This window comes from Pantherophis guttatus, chromosome 1, assembly GCF_059756535.1.
Source record: "Pantherophis guttatus breed Tessera chromosome 1, ASM5975653v1, whole genome shotgun sequence".
Taxonomy (NCBI): domain Eukaryota; kingdom Metazoa; phylum Chordata; class Lepidosauria; order Squamata; family Colubridae; genus Pantherophis; species Pantherophis guttatus.
Genome location: NC_142063.1, coordinates 267,998,955 through 268,011,541, shown reverse-complemented (window position 1 = coordinate 268,011,541; position 12,587 = coordinate 267,998,955). Strand labels below are relative to the sequence as shown.

The 12,587-nt window shown below is 35.6% G+C and overlaps 1 protein-coding gene across 15 annotated transcripts in view; it reads right to left on the bottom strand.

Moving 5' to 3' along the window:
- The window catches only part of ARID1B (AT-rich interaction domain 1B), a 434,784-nt gene that overhangs the window by 292,211 nt on the left and 129,986 nt on the right, over positions 1-12,587 (bottom strand). For all 15 annotated transcript variants that reach the window (XM_034428582.3, XM_087882864.1, XM_034428578.3 and 12 more), the window contains exon 4: positions 5,354-5,464. In XM_034428582.3, coding sequence (XP_034284473.2) covers positions 5,354-5,464 — 111 coding nt within the window. The remainder of the gene's footprint in view (positions 1-5,353; positions 5,465-12,587) is intronic.

The following is a 12,587-nucleotide window of genomic DNA, read 5'->3' as shown; positions in this document are numbered from 1 at the left end:
TACTAGTTTTTAAATTCTAACAGTTTTTGAATTCTAGAGACCGTGAAGCAGCTTTCCCTACATTATTTTATATTTCATTTTTATTTAAAGCAAAGGCTACATAGCAGAAATTGCTGCAAAAACTATTATAATGTGTCCTTGGAAAGTGTCCTACTATGTGTCCTAATAGAAAGGCTGGTTTGTATACATTTTTAGGCTTTAAACTGGCTGTTTACCAACACAATGGAAAGAGAGGACAATAGGATTTTGTGCAGTCAAGGTTTTATTTGTTGTTTAAAATTTTTAGCTTAATGTTCCTTACAAGTTATGTAACTGCAAGTTAACTGTAATTTCTTTTTGTTTTTTAAATATTGCTTACTGTTTTCTGTTTATTCCAATTTTTTTCCTTTGCATTTTGGTATTTTAGAAATATTTTGTGTCATTTCTTGTGTTTTAAAGCAATTAAAAAAAATTAAAACAGGAACCGAATTAGTGCTACTGTCCTATAAACTCAGTTACAGTAAAAGCCAACACATTGATGCTCTTGTGAGAACAAATGATTAATATTCACAGGCACTGCAACAGCAGTGGGGAAGTCACTTGTACCTTTATGGCTTTCAACTCCGTGAACAATTCCCAGCTAGATGAGACAGGGCATTGAAGAACAAAGAGTATAAAAAAGTCTGAAGCATCTAACTGTGCAGTCATTTTAGTAGAGGTTTTATGCCTCTGTGCAGTTCTTTTCTGTTATCTATGCCAGCCTTTCTAGTCCCTTCCCATATTTTGTTCTAGTGCGTAAGAGTTCAAAGCCAGAGTACTGAATGCTGGATTTGCAAATATAGTTGCTTGAGTTGTTTGTAAAAAAACCAACAAACAAACCCAGATCAATCTACCAGCTGAACAACTATGAAATTACACCAGTGCATTCTGCAATTATTCACTTGCTATTTCCCAATAAAATTAAGGTTTATACAATATATCTGTGGTGTACGTGTGTGTATTATAATTATGATTATTATTATCAATAACATATGTTTAAGTGATTAAGTCTGTTTCTTTTATTTCTGAATGTAACTTTAAGAAGTTGTATAGTTATAGTTGAAAGAGATATTAATTGGAAAGGAGAGAGGGAAGTGGAGGGGAGGAGAAGAGTAGAAAAGGAAGGAGAGGGAAGCAGAGAAGGGAGAGGAGAAGGAGAGAGGGAAGTAGAAACAAAGAGAGGGGAGAAGGGAAGAGAGGGAGGAGAAAGAAGAGGAAAGGAGATGGATTGTTGTAAAATTGGGAAATATGGTGTACAGGAGAAAAGAAAACAGACGGACAATTTCGTATTTTTTCTACTTGAGGGTTATACTATTGAAATTATAACGAAAGATAATATGGTGGACGTTAAAGCATATCCTAAATAACATTTAGATGTTATTGCATACTTGTTAATATTTATATGAAAATATTTTTTTTGTGTAAAAGATAGAGGTAAATAGTATGGAATAAGGAAAATGGAATGTAATAATTATGAATATGTTTATCTGTATTGAAATGTATGATATTCAAATACCACACCATCTACATAATGATATGTATACATTAAAAAAAAACTTGATGGTAGATTTAAAACTTTGCCAAGTCTCTTCCAAACATCAGTGAAGTAGCAAATATTTTTTTAAAAAGTATATATTATTATCTCTTAACTACTTAGAATACTTTTGTAAGACAATTCATGAAATTCCTTTGGCACGTATTGATTTGAAAACATGGAAGCGCATTAAGGGAAACATTTTAATAACAATTTATTTTATAATATTTTATTCATTTTAGAATAAAAAAAGATTGACTATTTACTTTAATTTTGTTAGCAAAGCTTGAAGAGCAAATCCTTATCTGCAATATTCTCAGAACCTCAATCATCATCATCACCATTGTCTATCCATTGCAGGATTTAAATATATATATTAAACAAACTGAATACTCATTTTTCAAATATTAAAAAAAAATTACTTGGGAAATAGTCTTGTACAGTACTTCAAATGGCCACCTAATATCCTTTACTCCTTGGCTCTGTTTTTTTATGCGAAAGGATGTTTCAAAAGTATAAACCATTCATTGCTTCAGAAAATTGTTTACTTCCACCCTTCAGAGAGGTTTTCCAAACATTTTGTGGTGCATGCAAGCCTTGCTAAACAGTTCACTAGTTGTTCTACTTCCTTCACACATTATATATAAAAGTCTTGGCACAAATGTTCCTGTTAAATTCAAGGCAGATGAATTTGCACTGTGGGTTGGAAACAAATGGCTACAAACAAACCATATTTTCATTAGCTAATCCTAATGACTTGTCAAACAGTATAATAAATTATCTTTCCTTTTGCTCCTCAATTATCTAAACAGTTTGACCTAGATGGATTTGAATGTGTGTCAAGTCTTTAAGAATCCAATTAAAAATCGCATATTCGAATGCTTCTAGCACTTTTATTTAGTTCACCATTATGAGGCAGTATCTCACTTTTATATACTTGACTTGATCAGAGGAAAAAAATGGATCAAGGTGAAATTCGCAGGGGATCAGCTGATTCCAAATGGCTGGTTCCCATTATGAGTAAAATTCCACTCTGTTTCTGCTGCTGCCACATGTGCCCCTTCTATTATCCTCATAATTTGGTCTGGAGACTCTCCAAATTTATCTAAACATTTTAGGAAAATGCAAAGCCTGAGGATAGTATTCTGCACAGTCTCTTCACTTTTCACACATATGCTGTTGGACAGCCACAAATATATGACAGAAAAACATGGACATAACTATACTGTTTTGTAACTTCAAGCTAGTTTTGTAACTTCTATTATTTTACGATTCAATGGAACAGATGAAATAATATTACTTGCTTACCTGAAGTTTCTTGCTCTCACTCAGAAGTTTTGTTTTTATGTACACAACCCAATTCATGGTACCCGAATTATACTCTATCCAAGTGGAATATAATTATCCTTTGTTTTTATACTTTCTTGGATTTTGTGATGCGGAATTAAATAAATCATACATATATTAATATGACTACAGACATATTTTTGTTTTATTTGTGTCTAAAAATGTATGTATATAAGATGAGCAGATCAAGAAGCACTTCAAATCTAGTTCTTCAAAGCATGTGCATCATCCTCTGAAAATGTTTAAATCCTGATTCAAAACCAGCATTTTTACTACATATGACTTTTATCTTTTCTAAATTCAATACCCCATTTTGGCCTAATTTTTTGTTACTGGTTCAGAAATTCCAATGTCTCTCTAAAAACCAGTAGAAAAAAAGTAGCTCTGTAAGCACCACAATGATGACTTCAAAGACTGAAAAGTCTTGTTAATGTTTCACAATTATTCTAATAACCATGTAACAGATGGAACCATTTTGTAAGAAGGGCTGAAACCAGTGCAAAGTGGTGACTCCAACAGCCAACAACTGAGTCAGTATAAAGGAATATTGTGGTCAACATGTGACAGATATTGCTTGATCCAACAATATCAGCATTGATAGACTCCAACACAGTACAGTTCTCAACACAGATTATTCACTAGATTATTTCCTATTGATCTCAAAATTACCTTGAAAAATCATAGTCCAATTTCTTTCTGAAAACCCTGGATGGAATCGTTAATGTATATATTACAGTATACAGCTGGCTAGTAATTGTCTTTCCTTTGGGGTTTTAAAAACTTCTCTGGTAATAGTAATAATCACTATGAATATAACTTTCACATAGCTTTAAATAACTGTAAATGCAATTGTTTTTAAACAAATCACACATTCATCTACAAGACATTATATGTGAAGCAATCAAATAAGCCAGCGGTCCCCAACCTTTTGGGCGCCAGGGACCGGTTCTGTGGACGGCGGTTTTTCCACAGACTGGGGGGGGGGCATGATTTCATGCACTGTCTGGATCCCGTGTGTGTGCTGGTGGGGCTTCGCTGACTTGTGCAGCCTGTTTCTGTGCCGGTCCACGGCCTGGGAGTTGGGGACCCCAAAATAAGCCATCATATGCAGCTTTTACTGTATGGAATAATAGTCATTTCAAGCCTACTTATGTTAGAAGACCAGGACTGAATGTCATATATACAATAAAACTTCTAAAGTAATATGAGTAATTATCATATTTTCATCAACCTGAAAGATCAAAGTATAATTTCTGTAGGAGGATATAAGCCTAAATGTGCAATAAAACTGAATGTGCAAATTTACTATCAAGACATTGATATTAATAAAGTATAGAAAACTCAAAAAAAAAAAAGTAAATATCTATAGAAATCCTGAATTTTGATAAGCAGGGATGTTTATTGTCTTCTCCAAAGCATTACTAATATTTTGCTATTTTGAAAACTGCTATCCTTAAAAGAACTAAATATAACTATTACCTACATGAACACTCTCAGTGGGTTGCTCTTATAGACTTGAATTTAATTTTAAACATTTTGACATCCATATACATCCCAACAAGTTCAATGAGGCTTACTTTTTAATCAGTGCTATTAGTTCTAATGTGTTCCTACAATGCAGCCTTAAGCAAACTCTTTGGATTACAATGTCAATTTACTATTATTAGTATATTACATTTTCCAAATTTCATCACCATCACCATTGCACTTTTGAATAACTCTAACAATATGGATTCAATAATATATTGTCTTAAAATTATGTAAATTTTGAGCTATATTGCCAGTCACATGCAAATTCATTCAGTAAAATTAATATTGTAATTAAGAGGTGACAAGAACATTAATATGGTTTTTAATTCCACTTTTTTCATGTTTTCAATATTGCTTGAATGTGATATGCTGACATGATACACTACAAAATAATTAGGTCATGCTGTCATACTGTGAAAAACATGGCTTGTTCATATCCACAATAATGATCTGTATCTGAGATTTATACACTAAAAATGTATTAGAGAAGCACTAAACCCAACCAATAACAGTTTGAAATATAAAATATACCATAGAACTTTTTATAAAGTTATATTCTGTTTTAAAGCATAAACGTTTAAGATTAATATAGTTTTATACTTTTCTGGATTATAAAATTCAACTCGGTATCCATAAACATGTCAGAAAGGATTATTATTCTGACATAATTAAAATGATTTAAGCATTTATTATTATTTAAATATAAATGTAAATATAAATATTATAATATATTTAAACATAGCATAAAAATACCTAGTTATCTTTAGTAAGTAATTTCACAATAAATACATGCATGTGGATAAAATCCAAGGATAATTCTGATATTGGAGCTTTTGGAATAGGAAAAAACATTAAATGTAAGTTTTACTAAATATTATTTTCAATATAAAGTATGAAAGTATCAAATGGCAACAAATTTCTTACTGGTAAACTTGAAGGCCTCTCTTGTTGGATTAGGGTTAGTTCTTCATGGTTAGGTTTGTTCTGGGTGACAGGGGGTTGAGACCTGGTTCCATAGCCTTCCTGAGACATTTCCTAGATAAAATATATATTTACATGTTAAGAAACACTAGCAATGATAAAGGAAAGAAAAGGAGAGCAATTAATTGTAGGATTGATCTAGTTCTATGCTGATACCTTTCCACCCCCCCCTCCCTACAATTTCAACTAAATCCCAGTATATTCCCTATTGCTTTGCACACATATACAGTACATACAGTATATACATGCTGAAGTTCTAAAGAAAGCATCCTATAGATTCCAGAGTGCATCCTATTTTATTAAAAACAAGTTGCAGTGACGAGAATTTAATGGTATGCCATTTGTTAATATTGTATACACGATTAAATTCAATTTAACTCTAGAGCAAAGTTAAATTATACTGCTTGGGGATGGCAAAATTTAAGGTGAACACTGAATAGTAATAATGGTTACTGGATATTGTACCTCTGCTTTTTCAGAAGGTTTTATGTTTTTGGGTTTTTTTTTTCTAGCAGGACTACCAGATTCTCTAACAGCTTTATTCCCTATGCCATCCGTCTGCTAAACTTGCAAGATTCATTTTTCTCGCCATGTATATACATCCAAACTAGATTGTGTGGTTTCTCTGTGTCGTATAATATATGTGGGCACATGCTTATTTATTTATTTATTTTGTCATGTTTATGTAGTGTATATTGGAGGTGATGACCCTTTGAGAGCTGTATGCAACAAAATTTCATTTTAATTTATGCCGATTAGTGTATATTCAAAGTGACAATAAAGTTATTCTAAGTCTTTAGCAAACTGAATACACACGGGGGGCAACCATTGGCCGAAGATGGAACTGCTGCTCCAAGCTTGATTTTGTCTTTCCTAGCCATTTTGTTAGAAAATTGTATAAAGATACTTTGAAATTGTTGAAAGATATTTTATCTTTCTATAGCTATGTATAACAGCCTCCTTTAGAATAGTATAAATATCAGAAGACTCTTGAATTAGCTTTAAAGGAATAATCAAAGCAACATTTTTTAAAAAACCTAATAAATTAAGTGTCTAACGAAATGAAACAGAACTGATTTGTCCACAGCACATAAAGTAGATCATACAGCCATTAGGGCAGTGGTGCTATTCATCCAGTTCTATCCGGTTTGGGTGAACCAATAGCGGCAGCTGTGGGAAGCTCTGTCTATCCGCGCAGACATTATCATGTCCCGTTTCTGACACTCTGAGTATGAGCAGAAGGTCCTGCACATCCGCGGAGGTGGTGCATGCTCCAGTTTGCGAACCAGTAGCAAATGTAAGTGAATGCCACCCTGCATTCGGGTAGATACTGTAAATATTCCTTATATTTCTGTCCCAACCCCTCTATGATCTTGCTCTAGAGTGCAGATTGGGGTTTCAGGAAAGTTCAATTTTGATCTGTGAGCATAGATGTTACTTCCACAGTAGTCTAAATCAAACTGCAAAAATCAATCTATGTCAATGGAATTTATTTGGACTACAGTATAATATTCAAGTGGAAGTCAGAGTAATAAAAGAACAACCAGGCTTAACTTCTAAGAATACAGCATAACTTTTTTTCTTTTCCCTTCAATCGTGTACAATTCCTGTAGACTGCCTGGATGAATTTCTGCCATTTCCTTGGCAAGGATTTTCAAAAGTGAATTGCTGCTGTCTCCTTCCTAGGGCTAAGAGATAGTGACTGGCCCAAGGTCAGCCATCTGGTTTTGTGTCTAAGGTGGGACTAGAACTCATGGCCTCCCTGTTTCTGAAGCCTTAACCACTACATCACATTGGCTCTTGAGGATAAATTAACATATCTTTAATTTCAAAAGGACATGAGATTTTATTGTTTATCTTCCTTCACTATTGGTTAATAAATTATTATTTTAATTTGTTTTTTATATCTTGCCTTTTTGTTGTTAATTTTAATAAACAACTGAATGGAACAATTATTTTTATATGAATCATAGCAATGAAAACATAGAAATAATTTTTAAACAGCACTCTCAACAGTTATGGCACTGCTTCTTATTGGTATTCTGTCTGGAGAGTCAAAATGATTTGATCAACTGATTGGCCTTCTGACATTACCACAAGACTAGCTGGTTAAAGATTTGCTGTGTGCAAATCTTTGAAGGGGGGTTGCATTTGGAGATGGATATCCTTTTGGGGTAAGTTGGTTGAGAAGGTGGCTGTATGATAGCTTCTTAAGATCTTGGGCCATCAGGATTCTGACCCAGATATGGGATGGGAACAGCATTGTTTACACTTTTTGATGATCTCTGTATAGGCAGGATGGGGGTTGTGAATCCATTCTTGCCCTATTTGAACTCGAATTCAATACCATCAATCCTGGTATCCTTCTGATTGGCTTAGAAGATTGAGGTTGGGTGGTGCGATGCTGTGATGTGCTTGTGCTGATTCTTCTCCTTTCTTGATTAGTGATGATTGGTGAGGAAAGGTCTGAGCCCCTACTATGTGGGGAGCCAGAGAATTCAGTGTTCTCTCCTGCTCGATTTAACATTTATATGAGGCTGCTGTGTGAGCGCATCCATCAACATGGTGTGAGGTACCAGTAGGTTAATGATACCCAATTATATATTTCTGCCCCAGCAAATTAAGTGATGCCAAGAACATATTATCCTGGTGTCTATGGAAATTGTCAGTCATCCAGGTCATGGTTGTCCCAAAGGATCCTTTATTTCAACAGGCAACTGGACTTTCTTGTTTTTCTTTGAAGATGTTTCACTTCTCATCGAAGAAGCTTCTTCAACTCTGACTTCCCCACCATCCAGTCGAAGCTGAAGAAGCTTCTTGGATGAGAAGTGAAACATCTTCAAAGAAAAACAAGAAAGTCCAGTTGCCTCTTGACAAAAGCATCGTTGGGATATCTTATCCTGGAGTCTGGATGGGGAACAACAGGCTTCACTTGAAACTTGGCAACACTGAATAGCTTTGGGTTTGGGGTCTAGGTTCTAGGACTATGCCATTTTTGGTGCTAGATGGGGTAGCACTGCCCCAGATAGACCCAGTATGGAATTAAAGCTCTCCCAGATGTATGACACCTACTCAAAAAGTACGTAGCATTTATGGCTAGGAGGGTCTTTGCACAGCTTCATGTTGTGCATCAATTGCACCCACCCTTAGATCGAGAAATTCTGCTCACAATCTCTCATGACTTGGTCACCTTCAGATTGAACTACTGCAATGTTCTCTAAATGGAGCTGCCCTGGAAGCTTCAGCTCATGTAAAATGCAGCAGTACAGCCAGTTATGAGTGCTCCCACAACATGTGCTGCTTTGGTTACAAATCTGCTTGCAAATCCATGCAAGGTGCTAGTTTTAACCTTTAAAGCCCTTCATGGCAGGGAGCTGGTTATCTGAGGGACAACCTCTACTCGATTACATCTTCCTGATTATATCTGTCCATCCCACTAGATCTGGCAGAGAAGGCATGCCAGAGGTACCATTTGCTAGAGATTTAATTTTGCTGGGTCTAGGAGATGGGTCTCTTCTGCTGTGGTGCCTGCCTTATGAGACAGTCTTCTCCCCTCACACAAGTCAGGTTAACTCCATCCCTGGTAACATCCAAGAAGTTCCTCAAGACCTGGCTTTAAAAAAAAAATTATTTAGGGGGGAGGGCATGGTGATTCATGTAGTAAGACGCTAAGCCTGCATTTCGCTGAGGTCGGCAGCTCGGCGGCTCCCGTGAGTGAATAAACCGCACAGGGACAGAAAAGGAGTCTCCCCCGATTGCCTACTTTCATTCAAGTGTCCTGCAGATAAGATAATACCGCCCAAAAAATTCATTTCACAGAGGCAGCCAGCCACCTCAGTGATCCTGGCTAACACATGCCATATGCTAAAAAAAAAAAAAAAAAAGACCTGGCTATGTCACCAGGATTGGGTGTCCCAGAGAAATGGTAATATTCTTAAGATGGCTCCATTCTTATGGTTGATAAATTTACTTTTTCTATGTTTTGTAGGTTTGTATATTTTAATTTTTAATTGTCAATAATGATTATTTTATATTCTGTACTGATTGTTTTAATGTATTGTTGTTTTATTTTATTGTTGTACACTGCTGAAACTTGCTCCTGGTGCGATGGGCAGCTATATAAATTTGATAAATAAAAACATAATAATTTATTATTTATTTATAACATTTATTGGCTGTCCATCTTACTTCAGGGTAACTCTGGGTGGCTAACGATAATAAAAGACATATTACTATATATTTATGCTATTTTTTATTATAAATAAATGAAATAAAAATGTTACCAAAGGATTCCTCCAAATGCAAAATATAAATTTGTAGTTTTAATCATCACTGTCTTCTCATTTTGGCAGATTAAGAGAAATAACATTTTTTGTTCCAATTTAGATGGGTTTAGTGCAATGAAGTCCGCTAATAATCATAGTTCAGCTTAGTCATTTCATTTATTCTGATTGCTAGAGTAAAGATGTCAATTTCAGTTTCTATAATGTAAAACAAATAGTGTTGGATTTAAAAAGTTCTAGTGAGACTAATCAGCTTCTTTTTTGACTTCCATTCTTCTTTTAACTATGTGCCAAAAATAATCTTAGAAATCCAGCTTTTCCCTTTGGTTATCGCCAGTTAGGCTTAAGAGTGATAGAGGCTGATGGGTGAATGATTATTAGTTGTGATCCCCTCCTCTTTCTCCTCCTACATTGACACAGTCTTCCTGCTGGGTAGGCCAGCCTGATTTAAATCAACAAATGGCATTCAGCCCTCCCTCAATTAAAAAGCAAGATATCTTTCTAATAGGCTAGCAAATGAGCAACATTTTTTCCCCTTTAAATTTAAATCCTACCTCAGATAATGGTGTCTCCAGTAAATCCTCTGCAACAACAACAGAAACTAACACTTAACAACACTTATATTGTTTATTCAATCAGCTGTCTTCTTTCTCATTGACACTTCACAAATAAGTAAACATTACAATAGAGTTGAACTTAAAGTTTGAAAACAGGCAGTCAAAGTGGAGAGAGGCGGTGACAAAGAAAAGGATTGAGGAGGAAAAGGCATAGGAGAGGAGGTAAAGAACCAGATCTATTCTCTGCATTTCTCATAGCCAGTTCCTAACATGGAGAGGGAAAATAGTTTACATTTAAAAGCTTTAATAGTAGTTTAAGAATAAAAAAAAAAATCAGATGATCAGTTAGGACTTTCTGAGAATACAGCCTTTAAAAATAAAACAGCATGAATTTCTATGCAATAATATTAAGTGCAGAGTCTTGTTACTACTTATTCACAGTATAACCAGTTCCTAATGCAGCTCAGACTATTAGCTTTGTAAAATATGATCACGAATTACATCGTTACCCTATTCCAGGCCTCACATAATTTTTTTTGCATTCCCCTTGAAGACCAATTCATTTAAACTGCATATTGAATTAGATCCCTCCATTAAAATATACATGTTAATTTCTTACATAATCATACTGATTTTCTAAAAAGTCACATCACCAAATATTTTAGAAATAACCCATTACATAGATTTGCTAAATTGTCTAACTTTTGCTTGAGATGAAATTTTGTTGTTACTTGGGTGAAATATGTTAGAAAATGAGAAGGCGTTGTATTGTACACCAATGCTACTGTATAATGAAATGATCTAGTTCAGTTTTCCACAAAAATTCTGACAGAAGAAAAATACTCTCAGTAAATTCAATCCAGTAAACCTATCAATTTTAATTGGAAAGGGCATTTAAAAGTATGAACACACTACTGAAGAGGCCCTGTTCTTTATAAATGGCAAGTTAATTATAAATACTGGGAGCTCCTGATCAAACATACTCCTTATAAATCATTTTCCCCCTTCCAATTTTGCCTGGTTTTATCTTTTTGTCATTAAATATTGGTACGTTATTTTAAACATGTTCAGCCCAGGGATCTTATTCTCAAGTAGTAAAGTTGTAAACCTCCGATGATGTTATTTGTTTAGAAATTGCTATGTCACTAGAATACAAGAATACTTTTGGCAAAAAGAAATGAGAAGCCAAGTTAGAGGACATGACAAGCTGGATGATCCTGGTAATTTCTGGTGAGTTAGATGTCCCTGAGGGACAGGAATGACATTACAGCACATATCATCAGCTGGAGAGTGGATCCTGTATCCTGGACGGGCAAATCTATCTGGAGAAAGGAAGCATTCTGAGGTAGCCCACATGTACTCTACAGGGGTGAAATGCTCTGAAGTCTGCTACTAGTTCACTTTGCTAGTGGTTCGCTACGTGCCAAACATGCACAGTGCGCGCCAAATGTGCGCAGTACATGCCAAATGTGCACAATGCACACCAAACATGCACAGTGTGCATATGCGCACCACAGGCACTATTACGCAGCGCTGAAAAAGGAGGATTAAGAAGCCTTTTCTAAGGTAACTAGAACAGCGAGGGGAGGGAAACAGCTGTGCCACGCCATTTAGATTCGCTAAAAAGCAGGATTTCCTGCTTTCTAGTGAATATAAATCATGCAGCACAGCTGATTGTCGGAAATACTGGTTCATCCCAACCGGTAGCATTTTTTTTTACTACCGGTTCACCCGAACCGGTAGCTTTTATTACTATCAGTTCAGGTGAACCAGTCCGAACTGGTAGCATTTCACCCTGGTACTCTAGACAGCTGCTCTACAACTCTACAACTTCATTAAAGCTACCTTTAAAGTGAAGAGATAGCATAGGTATCTAACATCAGATTTCCTAGGCCAGGTTAGAAACAACATTATAACCTCAAAGGATAGACCCAGAATTTCAATCTTAATGACATTTGAAAATCATCACTGGTTATTTACGGGACCGCCTACTACCACCAATAGCCTCCCACCGGCCAGTACGCTCTCATAGAGAGGGACTCCTCCGGGTGCCGTCAGCCAAACAATGTCGGCTGGCGACCCCTAGGGGGAGAGCCTTCTCTGTGGGGGCACCTACCGTCTGGAATGAGCTCCCCCCAGAGATACGGAGGATCCCGGATCTGCGCACCTTCCGCCGCGCTGTGAAGACTCTTTTATTCCATCAAGCAGGCTTGGCCTAATCTCCTCCCTCTTTTAATACATAAATTTTAAATCTGTTCTTAAATTATTGGGGTGTTTTAATTTGTCTGGGCTAAAAAATGATTTAATTCGATTTTAACTGGTTTTTAAATTTTTGTA